We start from the raw sequence: 26,332 nt of genomic DNA, 5'->3' as shown, positions 1-26,332 counted from the left end.
TCATCTCCCAGCGGTAGTATTTTGCAATTACGAACCTTTGTCTGACGATGTCTTCGGCAATATATTTGAGGATAAGAGAATCCCAAATATCTTTCGCATTCTTATAAGAAGCATAAACATCGAACAGATCGTTAGATAACACATTGAGTAAAGTGTGACGACATACCTTATTCGCATGGGTCCAGTCGTCAACTTGTTTCGCAGCCGTGGTGGAGTCGGGTTTGGCAGTTGTAAGTGCATGAGCAACTCTGTACATGTCCAATAGGGTGGACACGCGTTCTTGCCAACGTCGGAAGTTCTGACCGGTGAAGACTTCAATTTTGGAGACGTCCGGAAATGGTTTCGCAAAAATGGTTTGCGTTGCGGAAACAACATTTGATGTTTCCGGAGCAGTGTTGTCGTTGTTGTTCGGATTTTCAGCCATAAGTCCTTACGATTTTAGTTAAATTGGCTTTAAAACGAACAAAAATAGTTTCTCGAGGCGTGAGTACTCACTGTCCGTAAGGACTTATCCGCGATGTATTGCGCAAGTCCCCCAGGATACAACAGGAACTTCCCAGAGATTTCCGAGGATCAGAACTAGCAAGTTTCTCTTTATTTGAGTAATACTCAAATCAAACCCAGAATTATTATAATAATAAAATATTGAAGAGAGAGAAAGAAAAAGAAAAAGTGAAGAATGGAGAAGAAGGAGAAGAAGCACGGTAGAGGGTTTCAAGAGGATGAAGAACCGTGAGTGAGGGTTGTTTGAAGCAAGAGGATGGAATGCGGTATTTATAGATGAAAAAACCCAAAGTTACCGCATCTTCAAACCCTAACGGAGCCGTGACCGTCGCCGGAGTTGGAGGAAGACCCACGGGAAAGGAGGAGCCAACCACCCACGAATCTCGCAACGTTCTCCAGATTCCACACGATCAGCAGAGCGAAGGCGTGAGCGTTCCCAGTCGTGCGGCCACGATTCTGGGTGGAAGGGGCAACGTCGCGCGATAATCTCGGAGCAAATCCGGTCTTCGCTGAACCTCCGCGATCTCCTCCAACGGTCACTGAAGAAATCTAGGGTTTTACCACTTACTCTGTTTTCGTTTCACACACTCTGTTTTTCGTTTTTATTTTGCTATATTAGATTCTTGTTTACAACACTTCAGACCTTCAAAGCATTACACTTATCTGAAGATGACAAAACACTCCATATTCATGAAATCTGTAGTGTAATGAATATTAAATGAATATTTTTAATGATACTTTCTATTAATGAATATGAGGATACATACGAGTATTTTAATTTCTTGTTTGCTAATTGACGCAAATATGAATATTATTATCAAACCAGCGTGCTAACTATTGCTAGTGTTGAGTATTTAAAATATTAAGTGATCAAAATAAAGTAATTGATGAAAAAATATTAATCATTAAAATTTTTATTCAAATTTAATTTTATGTATTTATAATTTTTTATTTGACATATAAATTGAAGTTGTTTTTAAAAATATTTTTTTTAACTTATACTTTGTGGTGCAAACTCATCTAAATTTGTTTTTAGAAGAAATAAACACATATATTTGCATTAATATTTTATTGTACAATTTTATTTGAATTGTACTTTAAAATTATTTTTTATTTGAGTTTATATTTTAAAGAATTGGTTTTAATGAATTTTATTTAAAAATAAAAAATAAAATAAAAGCAAATTTATTTTAGACAGGACACGAATAGTTGCTCTCACTGGTTGTCATCTCTAGTGAAAAGTCATTCTAAAGAAAATTTATTAAAGCAAAGTATTTTAAAATAATTTCACCCGACAAAAAGAAGCTTCAAATTTGAGTGTTAAAAAATTTATAATTAAACCTTTTTAACGTGTCTACTTTAAGTAATGCAACATCACAATGCAATTGATTAATCGCTATAGGGTGTTGGTTAGGTTAGTTATATAGATCTATATTTTAGTAAAATAATATTTTTTCTTATACTCTTAACCGTTGTAATCTAGAATAATTTACTCTTGCTTGTCAACATATAAGAACTCATAATAAAATGTGTTGTTCACTAAATTGGTTGGCAAACTCTAATTGTCTCTAAATTGGTTGGCAAATATGAAGAAAAACTAATTTTGAAGAAGTTTTCAGCTTCTAAATATGGTGGAACAACTTAGTGACCACACATAAAAAGAAAGAGAATCTCATGCATGGAGTATAAAAGGATTCCATAGCACCCTTATTCTCTCATCACAAGGGGAGCAACATCAATAACCAAAAAAATCAATAATACATTAATCACCATGGCAAGGTCATTTGTTGTTGTTGCCCTCTTTGTCTCAGTGGTGTGCTTTTCCTCTGCATTGGCTCGTAAATCACCTGAAAAATTCTTTGTTGAAGGCAAGATTTATTGTGATCCTTGCCAATTCGCATTTGAGTCTAGACTCAGCTTCGCCTTATCAGGTAAATCACATTTTCTGTGTAGATTTGTCAATAATAAATAAATTCTTATAGTACTAACCTACATTATCATATATTTATATTTATATATCATATATTTATGTGTTATAAAAATTTTCATAAGATTTAGAAACTAGGGTTTATGATAAGCATCTATTATCAATTTCAACACCTGAGATTAATACTGAGAATGTGCTTTTACTCTAGTACATAATATTAAGAACAAGGAAGGTGTAACAGGTGAAGAATAATAACAAATGTTTGAACATGTGTTTGTAGGTGTAAATGTGACTTTGAAATGCATCAAGGAAGAGAATGATATAGTGTCATATTTGAAGAATAGCACAACTGATGCAAATGGCATGTACAACATCCCTGTTCGTGGTGATCACGAGGAAGAGATCTGTATGGTGGTTGCAGACCCACCAAATGAGGGACAATGTAAAGAAGCAATGCCAAACAAGTCTGACAGAATCATCCTCACCAAAAACATGGGTGCCGCTTCTATGACACGCTATGTCAATCCCCTTGGGTTCATGACACAGACAACTGATTCACAATGCTTTTCCGTTGTTCATGAACTAGGACTCGACAACCTTGATGATTAAGTGGAAGAGAGAAATAAATTAAACTTCATCCATAATAGGAAAACAAAATTATCATGTGATGTTGTTGAATCAGTTTGTCTTGTATCAATTTTAGTTAACCATTATCCATGATATGTGTTTTCTGTAAACAAATTATTTATCAAAAAATGATATTTGGAGTTTGGTACTAAATTGCCTGTGAAATTCCTTCTACTGGAAAATTCCTGCTAAACTTCTGTTAATTTCATATTAAAATAATAACTCCTTTGTTACATCTTTTTTTCCTTTCAAACAAATATCCATTTCACAAATATACATTACTTGTTTCAAATTAAATAAACTAAATTGGAACTTTTATTTGAAAAACATGTCCATTATTTACTGATAATTATATCTCTTAATTTGTTAATTTGTTTTTTCTTTGATCAAAGAATTTGTGTTGAGAAATTCCAAGATAATTGAAGGCCAATTGCTCAAAAGCAAAAAAGTTACAACAATTCACTATTTTCATGTTCTTTTATAGATCACTTTCCCTTTCACAAATTTGTCCAAATCATTCACTATTTTCCTCATTAAGTTCTGCATCAATTGCAAGAGTCTTGAGAAAGTCATGGGGTCACCAAGTTTGATACCAGGAACTTTCCATTAACCTCTGTAATCAATCGTGTGAAGCTTCACTGCCTCATTGTCTTGTTTGATGGCATTGGCTTTCTCCAACACGTATGAAAAAAATATGAACTAAAAATTTTCTCCTTGTGTTTCTTTGGAAAACTTAGCTCAGAGTACCTTATTTCTAACCTTAAAGAGGAATTTATATCACGATTCTTATTTTGGATTGACTCAGCTTACTTACATATATATTTCCACCTTATTTGAATCCCCTTCAAACTCATCAATCCACTTCTTCATCTCTATCCACACCGAATGATAGATTTTTATCATTCTTAGATTTCCTTGCTTTGACTCTTTTTGTTGAAGATGAGAAGCTTTGATGTATCAAATCATCATGGAACCTGAAGTTGTGCTGTGTTTTAGGTTTGAGTTTAGTTATGGGGTTTAGAATCTTTGTAAGATTAGTCTTGATTCCTAGAGAAAGCTTGTTTCAATCTATTTTAAAGAACTAAGTGTTTTTTCCATGCAAAGGGAAAAATAATCGATTAAAGTTTCGAGACAATCGGTTGTTTATCACTTAGCTGGCAAAGGAGTTTTGAAACTGTTTTTTGGAATCAGTTGTGTAACTGCGGAAACCATTCAACCGGTTATATCGTGGTTTCAACCGATTAAAAGTGAGATTTCATAAAAGTATTTTTGAAAACCTGTTTTAACTAATTCAGTTGTTCAAATCTGCCTTAAACGATAGTTTTTCAAAGGTTATAAATATAGCCTTCTTTCAAAAGTTTCACGCGAGAGAAATGTAGAAGTTTTACACTTTGATTTGAGATCAAAAAGAGAGATTACAATCTATTTGTGAAAAGGAGTTTTTCAAGTTTAGCAAGATTGCTTTTAAGCTTTGCTGTGATTCAAGAACTGATCATAGGACTTCTGGTTTACTGATCCCAGGTGTTTTCTACCCTGTCTTAGTTTCTTGTAATTGTTCATATTACATTTTGTAAATGTGTTTGTAAAATCCTATAAAGTCAGTGTGATTCTGGCTTGAGGTGTATGTTGTGTTCAAAGAGGGTGAGTAGGTCTTGTGGTTTCAACATCACCTCTTTGTGGGTGTTTGTAATTTGTGTTTGGTTACATAGTGGAATACTCAATGGTTTGACTGAGGACTGGATGTAGCTCAGGGATGGAGTGAATCAATATAAACCTTGTGTGTAAATCTCTCTCTCTCTCTCTCAACTCTCTAACTGTTTGATATTTTCGCTGCCATAAACAACCGATTAAATCGTGTTTTAACTGATTAAATTTCTGATATATTTCTGTTAGACTGTTTGATTGACTTTCTGGAATGCTTATCTGAGTTGATTGATAAAGGTTCATTCTAAAGTAAAGTAATTGGGAAAATCTTTCAGAAACAATTCACCTCCCTCTTGTTTAAGCCATCAATTCTAACACTTTTGAGATGAGAGAGTGGTTTTGGTGGATAGCCCTCTACAGCCTCAAACACTAGGTTTCTGGACATGCCTTGAAATTCTTCAATGACAACAGTGAGTCGGGTGGAGAACTTGGGAGATAGATTGTGAAATCCCGAGTGAAAAATATCCAAGACTTCTTGAGAAATGAATTCATTGGTAATAGTTCTCTCAGTCCTAACTCGTACGAGAACACTTTTGATCAACATAGCTGAAGGTGCAAAGGAGGCGACAACTGATAAAAAGAACTTGTTATTGGACATTGTAGTACCGTAAATCCAAGAATTGAGAGGACAAAACACACCACATATTTTTTATTCTAATCAATTAAGTATTTTTTTTATATAATCAATTATTTTTAAAATATAAAATTGTTAATTTGTATAGGGAAATTTATTTTTAAAAAAAGTATTTTTTTAAAAAATATATAGTTAAAAATTAAAATTTTAAGATTGAACTTTATGAAAAAAAAATTAGCTATTTTTAAAATATTTGACAAAATAAAGATAAGTCTTAAGAAGGGTCTAAAATTAAAAAAAAAAACTTAATATGATTCTGAATCTTGACGATAAAATATTATATTTCAAGTTTCTTTTGGGTCTTAACAGTAAACTACAAAACTAACTTTTTTATATATTGAAAAAATTGAAATACAAATAAAAAATTATAAAAAGTGCATTCTAATATAACTAATTTAAAACTAACTCGGGAGAGTAGACCATGTTTAAACCCTAGAATAAGTGATATAATATTTGTATTGTAAACACTCTAGAAGAAATGTGAAAAATTTCAAACTTTTATTTTTTTATAAAATTTAAAATTTTACAATTTTAAATAATCAAAGTTATTTAAAAAATCTAATTCTAATTTCTTATCTAATAACATATTTCACCCAACATTTTAAATTCTCTAAAAAGGTACTTTAAAAATTCCTCATCATAACACAAAGTTATTTTATTTATGAATTATTATAACATTAATTTTTTACCTTACAAAATTCTAATTTTAGTTATTAACTTAAAAAAGTTTTTATTTTTTTTCATTTTTCATTGTCATTTTGTGTCTAAAATGATTAAAGTGAATAACGCTTTGCAAAGAAAAAGGGTAAAATACAAATATTATAAAGTTTCAAATTACAATCTTTAATTCACATCACACATTTAGGTACATTTGAATAATCGAAATATGACCCCAATAATAAGCCTATTTTGACTATCATTTCAAAATTTACTCTTGATACCTATTCTAACTCATTATAAGGGTGGTTGTGTAGGGTAATTACGAAGTTAGTTAACTCAATCACATCCATTAAATAGAAACCTTTCAAATCGTATGAGACTCATTCTTCCTGTTCTGTAGCTCCCATACAAAATATGAATACAAAATATGAATAGACTTTTTTATCCTTCTTCTACCATTCTCATATTTCGGATTACATAATCCAAAATTAATTTCAAATTCAAAAATAACTTATGAATTATGTAATCTAGAATATATTTTTTAAAAATGGTATTCTGGATTATACAATCCAAAAGTTTGGATTTGAGAGTAACTTCCATATTATGTAATCTGGACACACATTTGAGAAAAGGCTTTCGGATTTCATAATCTGGAAGTTAATTTAAATTTCCAGATTATGTAATTCAGAAACTAATCATACCTATGAAAAAAAGCTTTCAAATTACATAATTTAGAAACTAATTACGAATTTGGAAAAAAACTTCTGAATTATGTAATCCAGAATATTACAAAAGGGACATTTTTGAAATATCAAAAGTTTATGGAGATGGGAGAAGAAGATATGGAGGTGCGGGAAGAAACAATCCACATTCCAACACTTCTAAAATATTGGAAATGTGTCCCATGCACAGATTATATCCTTTTCCCTACTACTAATTTATTAAAGTCTCCACAATTTTAGGTGTTCATGGGAAATCCTTTTCAACAACCTTAAATACCATGATTCTTCATCACAAAATAAAATGACTATAGGCCTTGAATTATGTTATTAATATATGTTCTCCTGGGTATTTTGTCGATCTATGTGATTGTACTCATCACTTATGCTTAAGATTGGGAATTATGTGATTGTACTAATCACTTATGCCTAAGATTAAAAATTATGTGCTGATAGATATTTTGTTGACTTATACAAGTCTCATTACATTGGAAGGTATTTTGACTTATTTCATAGTATTGAAGTCATGAAAAGAAATATAAGATTATTATTAAGTGGCATTTATTGTAAGATTGACATCATAGGACAGAGAGAAAGAGAAAACCAAAAACAATCTTATTCAATCAAATTAATAAAAACAAAGAGGGAGAGAGTTTAAATATAATGTTTAAATAGAAAACAGAGAGAGAAACAAACAACAATTGTTAAGAATTGTCTATCCTACTTACATATCGTCTGTCCCTTAACAACTTCTATCTCTCTCATAATCAACCACATTCTTATTAGTTATTTGATGCTAATTAAGGAATACCTTATCTAAATAAACAAATCAACATAATAATCAAGAATAAAAAAAAGGATATTGTAGTCAATTATATATAAGGAACTCCAAATAAATAAATAAAATAATAAAAATACTGAATATTGGGTTCTTCTAGACCCTTAACTATAACCATACCAAACTGATATATTGTAATCGACTGTGGAATGTTGGTTAATGGATTATTATTGAACTAGTAAGTCACAAGTAAAACCATACGAACTAATATATATTAAACTTATAAATTTATAATAATTTGTACAAAAAATATAATTAGAAAATACATTGGTTAATTTTTTAAAAAACCTAAGCCATGCAAACACTTGATTTGTTGAAGTTAAATTGATGAAGTATGAGAAAATTTGAAGAAGCAAGATTGAGTGCCAAAGTTGATTTTCAAGTGGTGTGTGAGGGACCCTTCTTGCACTCCAATAATTTCTTATTGCCCCCTTTAATAAGTTTTTTTTAGACCTTAATTGTAGTCAAACTTTCAATGAAAATACCACTTATTAAGATTTAAATACAAAAAGAAATGTCAACCCAATAAATTAATTCATTGAGTTAGAAAACTTTGAGAATTAAATATCACTTGAATGAAATGTCTGTGTTAAGGGCCTCAGACAAATCCAAACTTGGGAAACTCAAATATTCTGATGAGTTTGAGATCTAATTTCTTACAAAGCACTGAGTTTTATGCATTAGTAATTCAATAATCAGATCAACTAATAATCTGATTTAGATTACTAGAAACCCCATCCAAGTTTTATGATATTGCCTTGATCAGTTTGGTATAGTTAATATTAGGGTGGGTCAATATTAACCATAATACACACAAATAGTGGAGTTATCCATTGCAAACCAATGATGTTTTTGTCACAGACACATGAACAAAACTACCCAACAATAGCATAAAAATGAAGCAGATGATTCAAATAGTCACTCTAAAATAAAAATGACTCAATGTAAACGAGGTGCACTGCACCATTCAAACAGAGGCTTCACTACAGAGGAGAAAATATGCTTTTAAGAAAAATTAATGCATAAAATCTTATAGTTATGATAGACTGAAGGGTTAGCGGCCTAACTCATCTTCTCCTTGACCATTCCTTGCTGTGTCGTCCATTTTTTGGTCCTCTGAAATGGAAAATTAGATCCTTAATCAGTTAAGCCAAAGAACACTTACATGCATATTAAGTTAAACCAAACTCAAAAGTTTAAGCTACCGTCAACAACAAGAAAGAATTGACATTGGAACTGAATTTAGCTCCTCTAAAGTTAGCAAAGATAAAGTAAGTAACCTTAGTCATTAATATGAAAAATCAAAATCATGATTTGGAGATGTAAGGTTGACTTTGTGGTAAAAAGATAGGTTGAGGAACGAATCACCCCGTTAACAAAAACTAACATATTAACAATTTGTTAACAAAAAAAGTCATATCCATGATTTGTTATTCGTGTGTGTTAGCATTAAACTCAAAGCCTTCAGCCGTCATCAGTTTTATTTTGGCATCTGAATAGACAATAATTATTATCTTTAATTCTAGTGTTGAAAGTCATTTATACTATGATTTAAATGTAAATTATAGTATAGGTTTTATGAGAGAGAAGGTAGAATTTGAGAAGTCTATTGTAAGACTATTTAGAGAGATTGTATTCTTATTTGAAAAATAACAGTGAAATAAAATATATATTTTCTGTTCACAAATATCTTGCTCTGTTTTATTCCCTCAACACCAACAATTGGTATCGGAGCTATTTTCTTGAGGGATCTGTGAGGTTAGTAGAGTGCACCAATGGAAGGAGGATCAAATTTTTCAGCAATGGCACCACCTGTCTTTGATGGAGACAGTTATCAAATGTGGGCTGTTCGTATGGAGAGCTATCTAGAAGCATTGGATTTATGGGAAGCTGTAGAAGAGGACTATGAAATTCAGTCCCTTCCAGAAAACCCTACGGTGGCACAAATAAAATCACAAAAAGATAAAAAGATGAAGAGATCAAAGGCAAAAGCATGCCTATTTGTAGCTGTATCTCCTATGGTATTCACAAGGATAATGTCCTTGAAGTCAGCAAAAGAAATCTGGGATTACCTCAAGGCAGAATATGAAGGTGATGAGAGGATTCGGGGAATGCAAGCCCTGAATCTAATCAGAGAGTTTGAATTGCAGAAAATGAAGGAGTCGGAATCCATAAAAGAGTACTCAGACAGACTTCTAACCATTGCCAACAAAGTGAGGTTGCTTGGATCTGTGTTTAAAGATTCAAGAATTGTGGAAAAACTGTTTGTAACAGTTCCAGAGAGGTTTGAAGCCACCATAACAACCCTGGAGAACACAAAGGACCTATCAAAGATTTCTCTTGCAGAGCTCTTAAATGCTTTACAAGCACAAGAACAAAGGAGAGCCATGAGACAAGATGGAGCAATAGAAGGAGCCTTACTAGTCAAACATGAAGGTGGCTGGAGAAACAAAGGTAGAAATTATCCTCCTTGTAAGCATTGCAACAAGTTAGGTCATCCACCGTTTAAGTGTTGGAGAAGACCTGATGCTAAGTGCAACAAGTGCAATCAACTTGGGCATGAAACAATTATTTGTAGAAACCAAAGTGAGCAACAAGATGTAGATGCTCAAATTGCAAATGAGGAGGAGGATGTGCTTTTCGTTGCAACTGGTTTTTGCAGCAATATTTCTAGTGCATCTTGGTTAATTGACAGTGGCTGCACCAACCACATGACACATGACAAGGAACTCTTCAAGGAATTGAGAACTACTGATGTTAAAAGGGTGAGGATTGGAAATGGTGAACACCTGGCAGTAAAAGGAAAAGGCACAATAGCTATCACAAGCTATAAAGGTATAAAAATCATTACAGATGTTCTTTTTGTGCCAGAGATTGATCAAAACCTTTTGAGTGTTGGTCAATTGTTGGAAAAAGGCTATAAGGTGATGTTTGAAAATAAACATTGTTTAATCAAAGATGTTGATGACAGAGATTTGTTTAAAGTTGAAATGAAGGGAAAAAGTTTTGCTCTCAATCCAATGGAGGAGGAGCACATTGCCTTTAAATCCAAAGAAAATGTCACAGAAATTTATGTACCTGACTTGAAGAATAATATTCTCAGTATGGGAAAATTATTGGAGAGTGTTGAAGCAAAATTTGATAACTTGGAAAAAAGATTTACAAAATTGGAAGAAAAATATGTTGATATGGAGAAAGACAAGGAAAGTAGAGTCAATCAAGTTGAAGAACTCCATTTGTTGCTTTTGGCACAAAAAGAAAAGGTGAATGAATTACAATTCAAATTAAAAGCCCCTTTTGGTTCATGTGTTTTACTTGAAAATAATGGTTTTGACTTAGGAGAATACCATAAATGGAATGGTGTTGAGACACCATCTGAAAGAGAAATATGGTATAATCATTATCTTCGAAGCTCATTGAAGTCAAAGTCTTTCTTAAATCCTTTTAATTCAAAGGGTGAAAGTGGAGAAGATTTTGTTTGGAAAATTAAAAGTAATTCAATTCAAAATTCTGCACGGATTGATGCAGTGAAGGAAAATATTGGAGGCAGTGTGAGCGACAATCAGAAAAGCAACAATCTGAATGAATAATATGAAAGGTTTGAGTTTAAGGGGGAATTTGTTAGCATTAAACTCAAAGCCTTCAGCCGTCATCAGTTTTATTTTGGCATCTGAATAGACAATAATTATTATCTTTAATTCTAGTGTTGAAAGTCATTTATACTATGATTTAAATGTAAATTATAGTATAGGTTTTATGAGAGAGAAGGTAGAATTTGAGAAGTCTATTGTAAGACTATTTAGAGAGATTGTATTCTTATTTGAAAAATAACAGTGAAATAAAATATATATTTTCTGTTCACAAATATCTTGCTCTGTTTTATTCCCTCAACACCAACAGTGTGCATGTAATATCAACAGTTAATTTTTTTATCAAACACTAACTTATTTTACCTTACAAGATGAGTAGTTCACTTTAAAGAAGCAGGATCCTATTGGAACTTTAACTAGAAACTAAGTTATTTGGGTTGGTCAATTTCCTTTTATTTGATCCAACCACTACACATAAGGAAGGACTGAATCTTGGGAAAAGAGATATGATGAAAACTGAAGGAAAGATGTTCACATGTGGAGGAATAGGCATACAAGTCAATAATAGATCAGCTATCGTTGGTAAGATCCTATGAATCTTAAAGAAATAGAAATTGCATTAAGTGATCTCTATATCTTACCACCCTCTTCGGGGATATCAGAAGTCCATAAGGTAAGGTTATCCCTCAACAGCTGCAAGATCAAGGTGCCATCCTTGTAAGATTCCTCATTCAGGGTATCTAGCTCTGAGACAGCATCATCAAAGGCTTGCTTAGCAAGATGGCAGGCCCTGCAAATAAATTCAAAAAAAGTAAGGATATGGCCCTGCCCTTTGTGTAATTAGCACAACTATTTCTGCATACCTTTCAGGTGAATTCATTATCTCATAATAAAACACAGAGAAATTTAGAGCCAGACCCAAACGAATAGGATGTGTAGGTTGTAATTCACTCTCAGCAGTGGTAGCAGCTGTCTGTAAATAATCATGACTCAACAGTTTTAGTCTAAGCTGGAAATTTAAGGTTTTCTCGATGTCAAACATAACAAAAATACAAAAAATATTGAAGAATAGCAAATGAAACAGTAGGAAAGCAGCATAACATGACAAACAGCTGCAAACTCTGATGACATATTATTGCTCATAAGCAACAGTCATCTCCTCTCCTTACTTTAAAAGCAAGGAAAGCAAATCCTTAATCAGAAAACAAAAGGTGACAATACAGAACTGAGCCATCTATGGTATCCCTCTAATCATGCTCCCATTTGCCATGAAACTGAGCTTGTAAACTATACAAGTAAGGGTCTATCTGTATCCACCCTTAATTTAATTCAAATTACATCAGGATTTTAACCAACTGAATTTCAAGGATGAATAATATTCCCTTGAGAACTTTACAGACAAATAAACCTTAGAACAGCTTTTCCTACTACAGGAAGCTTGATGAATGGAGCTTACACAAGTTTCCAATCAATACAGATTTCACTAAAATGGACCCTAAAAGGCTGAAACAGTTTAAAACTTTTAACTTCCAGTCCTCAAATAATGAAGATATATTTTATAGTGTGCACTGAATATAAGCAAGTTAACCAGTAGGCAACTGTGTATACTAAAACTTTAGAAGTGCACCAGCAACAATGTATACTAACTCATCTCTACCCACATATTAATCAAATTGAACAAGGTAAAATGGTTACTAGGATAAAAAATATTAAATTTTGGCAGGAGGATTGTCACCCGATGGAAAGGGATATGTGATATTGACCTATAAATTACTGCTCTACCATTCACAAATCCTCTCAAATAGATGTATTTTTCCATCCTAACTCTGTTCATGAACTTTATCAGTAATGTAACATTGGAGCTCAATTTCTTGAGACTGTGAATCCCTGTTTGTCATATTATGCTTATTCATATTTCAAGATACAAGACGTTAGGATTCCAAGTATGAGTTTGGTCACACATTGAGTAAGAATAAGCCTAAAGAACAATATATAAGAAAGGAGACTCATTGCACAACCTTCTATAATATGTCGGATCCCCATTCAAAGATTCAGAAAATCATAATAGATTAACAAATGACTAAGTTACTACAAAGACTCTTCTAACTACATGGAAGCACAAGATTGTTGAGCATCCAAGGAAAGAAGTTTCACTTCATAGAGCAAAGGAGTACTTGTTTAGCTAACCTTGCACTCATAAAGCATATAAATATATATAAATCACCCAAAATAAATAGCATAAAACCCAATGAAATTCCCCAGAGAGGCAAGAAGCGAGCATTTATAAATGGCTCAACATAACTTGTAATATAGTAATCTAGTAATGTACAAAACAGAAACGGACAAACTCATGAAACAATTTATTAACATAAGACCTAAATTTACGGCACAAAGATGTTCAGATAAACTCATGGCAAAAAAGTTGTTCCTAAGTAACAGCATTTAATGTTTAGACAAAAAGTGAAAACATCTTTACCTAACCTACCAACACTAAGTTATGAAAGGATGACAATTATCCTGTTATATTCGTAGCAGATGTTGTCTTTCAAATAATAATCCCATCTACATTTTCTGCTAACATTGAAAGCAGCATGTAGCAAGGTTCACCCCAACCTTGTCAGCAGTAGCAGACTGGCATACACATAATATATATAAGGCAAACTCATTTACAGAGGTAATCCTTGTTACCTCCAGCAAATACCTGATATGCTTTAAGTGACTGATCTGCTACCTCTTTCTTTTCATTACCAGCTTTGAATTCTGCCAAATACCGGTAATAGTCTCCTTTCCTGCATCCAATTTAAAACTCAAAGAATGGCTTAATAGACCGAAAAAACCTTGCACATCTGACATCGTAGCAAAAACACTTAAGAACCCACAAAGAAGAAGACCACAAAGCATACATCTTATAATAAAACACTGTGGACTCCGCAATATTAGTGGATGGAATAAGATGCTCATCTAAAATTATCATAATGTCACTGCAAATGTTAGACAGCTCCAACTCCACCTTGTGCCTATAATCCCTGATGCGCCTAACATTCAACTCATTCCCTTTTGACTCCTCTTTCTGCTCTATCGATGACAAGATCCTCCATGAAGCTCTCCGTGACCCCACCACATTTTTGTATCCAACAGAGAACAAGTTCCTCTCTTCCACACTCAGCTCAACGTCCAACTTCGCCACCTTCTTCATCGCATCCACCATTTCTGCACACCACACCACTCCATCACTCAACACTCTTGAATCAAATTCCAAAACAGTAATAAATAAACATTGAGTTTAATTTTAACACTCTCATCCACTCAGAAATCATGGAAGGTATGCCTTTAAAAAAGTTTTTATACTTCACCACTCGAAACTCTGGAACCAAATTCCAAAATACACAACAAATAAATATAGAGTTTAATATTCACACTCATAATCATGTTATTTTAAAAATAAACACACGTTAAATTCTATTCAGAAATCAAGTTATTTATGTATGACTCTAAGAGCAACTATTATAAAATTGAACAATAAATACACCCCAATACACTTCTAAAACTCCAATTTTTCACTCTTTTCTTTCCTAATAATTGAGACTTACACGCAGAAGTGTAAGAAGCAGTGGACATTTATGGAAAAAATTGAAACTTTATCAGACCAAATGCAGTTATTGGGACAAAGAGAAAATGGGTAACTGCAGAAGATGCTGGAAACGTGATTGAAAGTGGAATGCAGCTAAAATGAAGGAACTCGAACAAGTGTTCACTTCACAGTAAAAATCAAGAGAGAGAAAGCACCATCATATCGTTCAGCTTGTTCAGCTAACTTGGCAGCATATACAAAGTTGTCGCGTTCCTTGGAGAAGGTAGCCATGGCTGATTCAGTAGCTTGAGTGTTCCACTATCTCCCTGTTCAGGTGTTCTAGAGAGAGACAGTGAGTAAGAGAGAGAGAGAGAGAGAGAGAGAGAGAGAGAGAGAGAGGAACCACAAGTGAAGTGAAAGGTAGATGCTGTTTTTTTTCTTAAAAGAAAAGGTTTTTGAGAATTTATAGGTAACCTGGTTTTGCCGGTGGCAGGGTTCTCTCTTTTTTGACAGCAATGGGAAGGTGGGACCCATGAGCGTGGGTGTGCCCGTGTGGGCTGTCAACTGGGTTTTTTTTGTTTTATTATTCATATAAAATAACATCACATACTATTTTTCTTATTTAATTATATAAAGACTGAAATTAATTACAAAATCACACGTCTTTAATTACTAATTTCTTTATTTTATAAAACGTAAATTTTCACATTGATGTAATAGGTTGAAAACAAGTTGCCCTGACTCTCTTTGATTTCTTTTTAAGTATACCTGATATTTTTTTACTCTGCTTTAACCTTCATTGATCTGTAAAATTATTCAAGAAACTAGAATAGGTTTAGATTAAAAAATTACATTATTGTTATTATTATTATTATTATGAAATACTATTTCTAATGTAAGAAGGTAATTAAGTGATGGTTAAGCATATGATGAAGGGTAGTTGGATGAAGGCAATGAATTAGAGCCACCAGTATGTATATGTCTATTCAATGAGTGTGATATTTGGAGGTTTCAATTGGACTTATTTGGTGGGTACCACAAAAACTATATTCAGAACTATTCATTTTGTAAAGTTTCAATACTCTTTCTTTTCTGTCATTTTCTACCCAATTTTCACGTAAAAATTACTTTTAAATAAAAATATTCTATAAGTTTGCTTACATTTGAAAATAAAGTAATTTTAAAAAATAACATAAAATAAACTATCTTAAAAAGCCTAAATAACTTAAACTTGGTTATAATTGTAAAAAAAATGTTTTTCACTAAATATGCCCCTTTATATTTTCTAAAACAATTTTTGTATTGGCTTGTTTTGATAAACTACTATAACTAATTTATCAAAATAAAATGTTTTTAAAGTTTTTAGTCAAAACAAACAAAATATTTTCTGCTAAAAAAGTTATTTTTCTAAAAAATTCAAGTAAACACATCCATTATTTTAATATGGATAGTATGTATGTAAATTGATTAAAACAGAAGAGAATTACTTTACATAAATAATTGTCTAGTTTTATTGAAAAAAATTATTCATAAGTTATATTTATAATCATCTCCTATATTTGTCCAAAGTAAGCAACTTTAAATTATTCTCTACAATAAATTTGTCATCTGTGGGGTGTTTTTATTTTCGAAAAATTTACTTCAAAACTTTTACTCATCACAATCCAATAAAATTCTATCAATGGTGAAATACATAATATCTGTGATATATTTTGTTGGAAAATAAATTAATAGATTAAGAGCGTGTTTGTAAAAAAAAAAATACTATTTAAAAGACAAAGAAAATAGGTTAAAAATATCATTGCTATGGTAAACCAAATGTGACTGGGACAATTTATTTTACACTGTTTAACAAAAATAAAAAAATATGATTGAGAATTCTATTTAGTTTAAAACCACCAAAAACAAACGTTTTTTTAGAGAAAATAATGATGGTTTATAGATTTTTTTTTTATAATTTCACTCTTCTATATTTCTTCTATTTTTTCAAATTAAATCTTTCTAAAGGTAACTTTATTTCTCCAATATTTTCATGCATCATATTTTCTTTCTTCATTTTTATTAATCCTTTTTCTTTTCCTTCCAAATTTTTGCAGTGCAAAGATTTTAAAAGTTGCATTATTTGAATAAAAAACATGCTATTTTTTTTACCAAAAGCAGAAGTTAATTTGAAAGGATGGATGAGGGTGATGGATCCCCAAGATTCTTCCACAAATAAAAGAGAGAAAAAAAAAAGCAAAAGAAGTTGGTAACATTTTTACTTTGTAGACACCCTGTCACCATCATGTTTTTGGGACACAAATTGGTTCTCCACCAGATCACAAAATTTGTTGTCCTTGTATAGGGTATCTCATTCAAATAATATAGGTAAAAATCCAATAGATAAATCTTTTCTATATTAAATATTCTTCCATCACTATCAGATCTTTTCGGTCTTCTAAGAAGGTATCTACAATCACACTTAGATAAATTTTGATGTTCAAGTTGGTTTTGGAGTATGAGTGAAAGATAGTTATGGGACACAAATTTTGTTATCTTTGAACATAAGGGAATTTGTCTTTTCATAGTTTGTGGTGACGGACCTTATGGTGCACGGCTGATTAGTTGGGGTTTAATAGGTCAAAGAGTTGCTTAATTATAATTTGGAGGTGATTACCATGTAATGACCTTGATCAATTTGCTTGAGTGGGTGAACTTTGACATGTTGACCTTCTAGGTGCTCGAGAACATGGTAGCTTATGTTAAGTCGAGATATTTTCAGTATTTGGTCACTCAACATGGTGGAGAGTGTAGGTTGCGGAAGGAGTTAACCTTTATTTGTCTCGAGAAGTTATTGTTCGGGTGTCAACATGGATCGTCGAGTATCTAGATTGTGTTAGGTACTAAAGTGTTTCATATCTGATCACTCGACAAAACACTTGCCCTCATACTTAAGTGTGGTGGAGAGTCTAGGTTGCGGAAGGAGTTAACCTTTGTTTGTCTTGGGGTGTTATTGTTTGGATTCCAACATGGATCGTGGACTAGTTAAGTATCCGAGTTGTGCTAGGTACTCCCCCCATGGCGCGAGGGGCATGACTTCCATAGGGTCTAGAATGTGATGCCTGTTGGACATGATTGGTGTCCGAGAATGTGAAGGGTCTCACAATCTTCACCGTTGATGGCAACATGATTAACGGTTCAAATTAGTCGTGATGGTTTATCTTTGCTCGTTGTTGTGCCTATTGATGACTTTTTACGACAAGTGCACCGTGTCATCAGAAGTAATAATTTGTCCCTAAGGACGAATATCGATCCCACAATGAACAATTGAATATTCAAGTAAAAGATTCGCTAAATATAAAAAACAGAATAATAAAAGTTGGTTAGAAGATTGTTATGATGGCAAGAATTAACAAGAAAACAATTCAAAGAGTTGTTGCTCCAATTGGAAAAATAGGGATTAGGTTTCATCTTTCTCTGTCTCATGTATTTTGATTAGCATGTTAACATTAAGTTCTTTGATTGAAATTGATGCTCGTAGGAATTCATTTATATCGATTTCTCGCATATAAAGTTCTTAAGAATGTGTCCTAAATATCAATTTCTCGCATATTTATAAAAACAACGTAGAATCATGTTCAGACGTTAATAACAATTAATATTTCAAGTCTATTTCTAGCACTCAAATATGTTAAGTATTGTTATTTAGGTCAGAACCCTAAAAATACTTCTCTGTCAGATTTAAGATTCTCAAACATGTCACAACTATTTAGAAGCAAAACAACAATACCAATAATCAATCAAGAACAAAATATTATATCATATTTAAATATCACCTCAATACATAAGAGTTCAAACAGATTACTCACAAATCCACAAGGTAGAATTAGCCACACATCTTCTAGCCTTTTATTCTCCCAATTGGGTTACAAGTCACTCAATGGTGTTTTCCTCTTAATCCGACACACTAGGGTTGTGCTTCTAGCCCCCTATTTAACCTAATTTGCTAGGGTTAGGTGACTCCCTACGTTACGCCGATGGGCTTCTTGATAAAACATAAAAATAGCTCAATTTGTTTGACGCATTCTCGCTCAAGCGAGAAAGGCGTCAATTTCTGAAAACGCCCCTGGAGCATTCTCGCTCAAGCGAGAATGACCTTGCTTGAGTGAGATCTCCTGCTGCAAAGTTGGTTTTTTTGGCGCTTTTATACATTCTGAGACCTTCCAGCTTTCTCTTTTTAGCTTATATCATTCCTCTTTAGTCCAAATCTCCATTCTTCCCTAGAAACCTGACATTAACACCAAATATGACAATAAAATGCTATTCAAATAAAGATTATAAAAATGTAAAAAGGTATAAATTCATAAATTAAGGGTTATTTTATATTTATTTTAGCAATTAATACTCATAAGTGCCTATATTTTAATTTGAAATATTACTGAAATTAGGCACTTATCACCTATAAATAGGTTTTGTTATGGGTTCCCCACATTTCATCTGAATTCCTCATATGATGTCTGAGAGTTCGAGAGTGTGTTGGTCGAACAGTCTTTTTGTTAGAGGTAACCATGTATTCTCCTTCTACTAGTTTGTTTTTGTCTAGGTCGGCAGTTACCGACAAGGGGGTGCTGAATTTCTTTGTAGATATAAGTTCTAGCTCTAGTGACTATGGGAAAACTAGTATGTCCTCTCATGTTAGTTGTATATCTATTAGTGCAACCGTTGTTACACTGGGGTCTCCGACTTTCAAGTCCCCTGGTGCGGTCAAGGGGTTAAATGATAATTCTCGCGAGTCTTATGAATCGGTGGATAATCGGGTTTGGGAGTTCTTCTTGAAGTATCAACATACTTTCATGCTTGAGTCTTTCATCGCTAGTGTAGATATTCTTGTTGATCACGTCATGGATGTTATAGTATCCTTGCATAAGTGCAAGACCTCGGATGTCGTCTGCCTTGGGCGAGAAGATTTTCCCGAGGACTTATTTTATTTTTATTTGTGTCTAATAACGAATGTTCATGTATGGTTTCCGCTAGATAAGTTCACCATGAGGGTTTTGTGTGTACTGAATATCACGCCTACTCAGCTACATCCAAATAGTTGGGCGTGGACGCGGTCCTTTGGCTTCTTCACGAGGCATTAAGTTTGAGGTCGAAGCTGAGGTCTTTTTTGCATTTTTATAGTATCAAGCCTGGGGATCGGGTGGCATGGTTGTCATTGATAGGGCAGTCAAAAGTTGGTCTCTTGACTCCGTTTACTACCTCTTATAAGAAGTCGTGGTCGGAAGGGCAGGTCACTCGTACTTTTATGATGACCAGACTCATTGATTTCTATTTTACTGGACCAAGAACCCAAAACGATTTCATATGTGGTCGAGATCATTGATGACTAAGGTGACTTGGAGGTTTTGGTGGTATTGGATGGGCTACCTTGCAAGATCCCTACTCGACCTCTCCTTCGAGCGTCCTTGTCCCCCCACAAGTTTATTGATCTTAATGGTATGTTCTTTCTCTTCTTGATGTGTTTCTTTAAAGTTTGATGCTTGTTGACTTGTTTTCGATGCAGGCATTATGGTTGGCTTGAGTCTTGATGACAATAAGAACTATTTCAAGGAGTTGAGGTTGTGGCGGCAAGCGAAGGCCGTCGAGCAAGATAAAGGAAAGGTTGTCGTGAAGGATAAAATTGCGGTTCCAGTGACAGTTATCCTAGTGACCAAGAGCTCGCCTCCTCCAGCAAACCCAAAAGAAAAAGCAACAGGAGAAAGAGCAGGGAAGGCTTCCAAGCGCCATTTGGATCAATCTTCCTTTGGGCGGTCCACGAAGCGGGCGAACCAGGGTTCCTGTGGTTCAGGTTCGCCTAGTTGAGACTTCCTTGTATTTACCAAGAAGCTTTGATGAATCCAATATGTCATGCCTTGATGAATTCAAACTATCATGCCTTGATGAATCCAAAGTGTCTTGAAGACTTGATGTTGTGTGTGTGTGTTTGGTTATGTAGATTTTGTTGTATAACTTTGCATTACATTATGATCCAAGTTACTTGAAAAATAATCTCCTTGAAAAGTTTTGTTTTCTAAATTTGTGTATTTTTTAATCAGTTAATTTATGTTTTAATCAGTTTAAATTGCTTTTATTTAAGTCTGTTGACTATAATAAGTATTTTGAACAAATTGATTTATCACATCAACTGGTTAAAATACTTACAGTTTTTAAGGATTTAAAAATGTTTTTTTTTCTATTTAGTCTTTTCTGTTAAGTGAAATAAACTAGTTATTTTCCAAAAGAACTAGTTCAAAATCTGTTGATTTCATCTGTTAAAAGAAAACAATCATTTATTTCCAAAATCAATTAATTGTTTTTAACATAATTTTCTTATATTAACAAATCTGATTTTAATTGATACAACTGTTTTCATTAAATTATCAAACTTTTTTTTCAATCATTATTACCTTATATAAGGATGTAATATAATCATTTCAAACAACAAATTTCATAAGCGAGAAAAAAGAGAGTTTTAAAATCATTCTTGGAGATTGAGTTTGCTTCTTGGATCATTCTTGTGTTGTAAAGAAGGTTTTTGAGTTTGCATTTCTATTATGCTTCATTTGTAATAATCCAAGTGTATTCAAACCTTATTCAAACCTATTTCTCTTTTTCAAATCTTGCTTTTGGAGAAATATACATTGAGTGTGCCTCAAAATATGATAATAAAAGAAAATATCCAGTTGTTTCATTGAAAGCTCTATATCATTTTCTATTCTTAAAATGTCAACATTGTTTGTATTGTTGGACTACTGTATTATTATTCTGATTTCTGCTTTGTACAACCCTTCTCATTGTCTATTTGTGAGAACAAATAGGGGGAGAAGTTTATGTTTGATTTGGTTGTATAGATAGCTTTAAAACTGATGCATTATGTTGTTGCTGCTCTGCACTTGAAAGCACTTGAACACTTCACTTTTTATGGTTTTTCTGCTAATGTTGCATATGCATAACTATTGTACTTTATTCTGATTTATCTGCTGCTACTATAACTTTGTGCACACACTGAGTAGCATTAATTCTGCACTGATTTACACACTACTCTTACTGGTCTTATGCGTATGGCTTATGCAGAAAACTGTTTGTGTGTGTCTTGTTATCCTGCTGCTATACTTGCTTTGTATATGCATAAATTTTGTTTTGCAGGACCTTTCAAGTACAAGTGTTATGATAAAGACTAATCAAAGTGATGCTTATTATTATGGTTCAAGACCATACACCTTACTCAAATTCTTGACAAGTCAAAATTCATGACTTATGTAAAGTAAGTTGTATATGTTCATCCTATGCTTTTGGCTTCATAAGACCAAATAAACTTCTAAACATGTTGAGATAATGCAAAGGTATGAATGTATTTCATTATGCATTTCCATCACTTTGAAAGATGATTTGATTTGAAAAATAATATTTTCTTGTTGTCTCAGAAAAATAACCGATTGTTTTACCTTTGACACTTTTGAATAATGTTATTATGAATTCTTATGCATGATTACAACTATTTCTTTTCTTTTAAAACCAATTATGGGTCAAATATGCATTCTTTGTGCCTCTGAATTAGATAATAAAGGGATATATTCTTTGTTTTCCTTGAAATTCAAAGCTTTCTACGTATGGAAATCACATTGGTGGTCATGGGTTAATGAATATTTGTATATGAGATTACATTTGGAGTCTTCATCTTGATTGGGTTTATTATGTTTTCTGCTTGCGAGATATTGGGTTGTGTGTGTTGGAAGAGTTGCCCAAGGATAAGTGGTTTTGTTACTGTTACTACAATCAAATATATGTGGCTCTACAAAATTAAGTTTCTGCTTGAGCAAATATCATACCAGCTTCCTAGATAAAACTATATTTTGTTGATGGTTCAAAATATTTGGGTGTACTTAGTTGGGGATGTGCTTTTATCCCAACTGACTTGCCTCTGTTGACATCAAGTTATGAGGATGACATATGATGTGTGGAGAATGTGATTTAGATTGTGAGACCAACTTGAAGATAATTTTTTTTAAGTACTCCATTGTTGTGAACTGCTGGATGAAGAAAAGATAGGAGAGAAATTGTGGTCTCCTTGTTGAAATTTTTTGGGTCTATGGTTTGTTGCTGCAATGGTGTTGCTACACACACTGGTATTCTGGTTTTTCTTAACTCTATTTTTACCCATTCTTCTATTCTATTTGTGAAGACAAATAGGGGGGAGAATTATATGGTTTGTATGTTGCTAAGTATCTGCTGCATATCTGCTTTAAAACTGGGTTTATATGATTTAGTTAGCTACTCTCTTATTTTGCACCTTGTTTTCACTAGTTTTCAGTAGTTTTCACACTGATTTTGCTGGTTTTCCTTATGAGAATCACCTAGTGAAAACTGGTTCTATGGTGCTAATGATATTTGGATATGATTACTTCTGGTACATGCACAAATTATGTTTTGCGGGAACTAACAAATTCAAACAGAGCATCACAAGCACATCACAAACAAACCAAAGATTTGTCTTCATCAAATAGGAGGAGATTGTTGAACAAGATGCTTAGATGTCTCCAAATCCAAGTGGAAAGCTTGAAAACCTTGTTGTTGTGTGTGTGTAGTTGTTTGAAACTTGTTAATTCACTCCTTAAGATGATCCAAGTTCATTTGAATCTTTAACATTTTGAAAATATGGGTTTTCTAAAAGGAAGTGAAATTTCAACAGGTTGATATTTCGAATCAACAGATTGTTTGACACTTAGTGGATTTTAAAATGATTTGGAAAAGCTTTGTCTTTGCCTTTGCTGTCAAACAAATTTCAATAGGTTGAAATTTCGAATCAACAGGTTGTTTGACACTTAGTGGATTTTAAAATGATTTGGAAAACCTTTGTCTTTGCCTTTGTTGTCAAACAAAAATCAATCGATTAATTTATCGATTGTTTTTTTGAAAACCTTTAACATAATTTTATTAAGTGGTTTTTCTGTTTTAAATGATTCCAACAACTTTTGGTTTTCTGTTTTAATTTTAACCATTTGATTGAAAGATAAAAAGGTGGTTTTACACTCCTATGCATTAACGAAGTGAGAGAGATCATTCAAAAACAGTTTCCAAGATTTGAAAGAGCTTTGGATCATCTCAAGTGTGTGGAATAGGATTGGGTCTTGTATTATGAACTTTGATCTTATGATTTACCCATGTGTATTCTATTCCCTTCTTTCTTGATAATTGTATTTCTGTACTTGTGTTGCCAAGAAGTGTTGTGTGTTCTTGAAAGGTTCAAGATCAACATTCTTGGTGTGATTTTTGCCAAGGAGTGGTGTGTGTTCTTGAGGGGTTCAAGATCAACACTCTTGGTGTGTGTAGCTTGTAATATAGGGTTGATTACATAGTGTATTCTCAGTGGTTTCTGATGACTGGATGTAGCTCAAGTGTTGAGTGAACAAGTATAAACATTCTGGTGAATCTCTCTATCCTTACACTCTTTAAATTGTTTTAACTTTGTTTTTATAAACTGCTGATAAAAATAATCGATTGTTTCGTAAAAACAATAGGTTGATTTTCTACATCAAGCTTAAAAACAGTTTTATATTTGGCTGGACAAATTTTTCCATTGATTAATTCTTCATAGCTTTTCACTTTACCTTCAATACTTGCGAAAATCTTTCAAAAACAATTCACCCCCCCTATTGTTTTAGCCCTATAATTCTAACAACTTCTATAGTACTGCATTTTGTTGAATTCTTCTACAACACCAATATTTCCTTTATTAATCCTCATCCCAACATATTTTAACCCAGTTACAGCAGTCCACACATTTTGAGTTATGTCCATATCAATTCCTTTCACGTGTGAGCACAAATTCTCACCAACCATGTGAAGATTTGTAAAGAAAACCTTCATTGGATCAGGATATATATTCCCTGACATTTCTAGAAATCATTTCAGCAGCTGCTCCTTCAAGAAATTCCTCACTTCAATAAGGTTCTGCCCTTTCAGCCTGTTGAAAGTGATCAACTTTGGATTGTTGATGGCTTTCTTGTTATACTCATGCATGAACTTCATCCCCTGAAAACTAGTTTTCAAGGTGGCCACCCTTTTTTACAGCACGAGTCGTCATCCTTTTTTTATGAGGAAGGTGTTGAGTCCATGAGGCAGAGATGATTTTTTTTAGAGAGTATGGAGAAACTAGCAGATTCAAGTAAAGCAACAAAGGAAAAACAATGGGTTGATCCTGTGAAAAAATCAGTTGAACCAACAACATGTATTTAAGTAGAAAAAGCAATCAAGATACATTGGCATTAGTGGGTTGTTTTTCAATAAAAATAGAATTTTTTGCAGTGGGTATATGCCATACGTCAGCCCCCAAACAGGTTTATCAATGACAACATAGTCTAGAATTGACCATTCAGAAAAGACACTTAAATTTCCAAGAAATCATGGAATATATTCCTTTATGACTAGAATATATTCCAATAAGATCGTATTCAAAGTCACAATTAATGTAATTTTGACCCATAACAAATTTTGAATGAAAAGAAAAAGTTGTAATCATGCACAAAAATTCAAAAAAGCTTTAATACAAGGTTGGCAGTGGTAAAACAATCAGTTGTTTCGTGAAAACAATTGGTTGTTATACTAAGACAACAATTAAGAGTTCACAAATTAAGAATTTTTCACAAAGATGAGAAATACATAATGCAAATTTCATAAGCCTTTGCATAGGGATATTTCACAACAGATTTAGCCAAGAAAAAAATCATTTGAGATTTCATTTAATCAATATGAACCAAATACACAAATTGAGAAATGAAAATACAAATAGTTCTTAACTTTTGAATTTTTTTTTCTTTTAAACAACCATTGTACATGAGTTAAGGATGTCAATTGACTTTCAAGAAATCTGTGTGCAATTGAGATCTGCACTCAAGATTCTACTTCAGATTTTTTCCCTTGAGGCTTCATTCTTCACACCAATATTATTCTTGACTTTCAAAAGTACCTACAAAAAAGAAAAATTCAAGAGACAAGATTTGGTCCCCTAGTAAATTTGGATCCATGGGCATTAATTGGATCATTAGGAAGCTTAGAATTCTTAGGAACCCATTTCAAAACACCCCTAGGAACATAAAATTTCCTAACTCTGCAAAATCTAACAGAGTGACCCTTCTTCGTACAGTAAAAGCATGAAACAACCGATTGTTTTGACAATTCGATCGGTTCTTTCTCAAAGAAGCTTGAAAATGGCTTTAAAACTGGTCTTTTTCTTGCTGTGTGCATTAAAATCCAATCCAGCTTTGCCAAAAACACATTTTTGAGATGCAAGAACAGTTTCAAAGTTTGATTGGCCTTTTGAAAACTTATCCACAATTTTTATAAGATAGTGAACCTTCTTTTGAAGTGGCTTTGACGAGTCTCTTTAAAAGTATCAAGAAGTTTACTGTAATTTTCAAAGTTTATTGAAGTGTTGGAACTTACACTGCTTGTTTCTAATTCTCCCTTTGCCATCAAGCATAGATTTGCCTCTTCATCTCCATTTGATGACGAGACAGAGGAAGATACATCATTGCCTTGCC

General features: G+C 32.9%; 3 protein-coding genes and 1 pseudogene across 3 annotated transcripts; 2 read left to right on the top strand and 2 right to left on the bottom strand.

Moving 5' to 3' along the window:
* Positions 1–2,227: 2,227 nt before the first annotated feature.
* LOC137833883 (olee1-like protein) lies at positions 2,228–3,246 on the top strand. The gene is made up of 2 exons (XM_068641956.1): positions 2,228–2,435; positions 2,712–3,246. Exons 1-2 carry the CDS (start codon positions 2,276–2,278, stop codon positions 3,038–3,040), a joined length of 489 nt encoding a protein of 162 aa, XP_068498057.1. The 5' UTR covers positions 2,228–2,275; the 3' UTR covers positions 3,041–3,246.
* A 280-nt stretch (positions 3,247–3,526) lies between these two features.
* On the bottom strand, positions 3,527–5,360 carry LOC137835202 (AAA-ATPase At3g50940-like; annotated as a pseudogene).
* A 3,051-nt stretch (positions 5,361–8,411) lies between these two features.
* LOC137835137 (14-3-3-like protein D) lies at positions 8,412–15,220 on the bottom strand. Its single transcript, XM_068643494.2, has 6 exons — positions 14,990–15,220; positions 14,107–14,413; positions 13,905–13,992; positions 12,067–12,176; positions 11,845–11,993; positions 8,412–8,729 (listed from the first exon to the last, which is right to left on the bottom strand). The coding sequence occupies exons 1-6, from the start codon at positions 15,063–15,065 to the stop codon at positions 8,668–8,670; spliced, it is 792 nt and encodes a 263-aa protein (XP_068499595.1). The 5' UTR covers positions 15,066–15,220; the 3' UTR covers positions 8,412–8,667.
* On the top strand, positions 9,355–11,203 carry LOC150027478 (uncharacterized). The gene has a single exon (XM_090302292.1). The coding sequence runs from the start codon at positions 9,389–9,391 to the stop codon at positions 11,201–11,203; it is 1,815 nt and encodes a 604-aa protein (XP_090158418.1). The 5' UTR covers positions 9,355–9,388.
* Positions 15,221–26,332: the final 11,112 nt, after the last annotated feature.

Source organism: Phaseolus vulgaris, chromosome 5 (genome assembly GCF_051622355.1).
Source record: "Phaseolus vulgaris cultivar YP4 chromosome 5, ASM5162235v1, whole genome shotgun sequence".
Taxonomy (NCBI): domain Eukaryota; kingdom Viridiplantae; phylum Streptophyta; class Magnoliopsida; order Fabales; family Fabaceae; genus Phaseolus; species Phaseolus vulgaris.
This window is presented reverse-complemented; position numbering and strand designations above follow the sequence as displayed.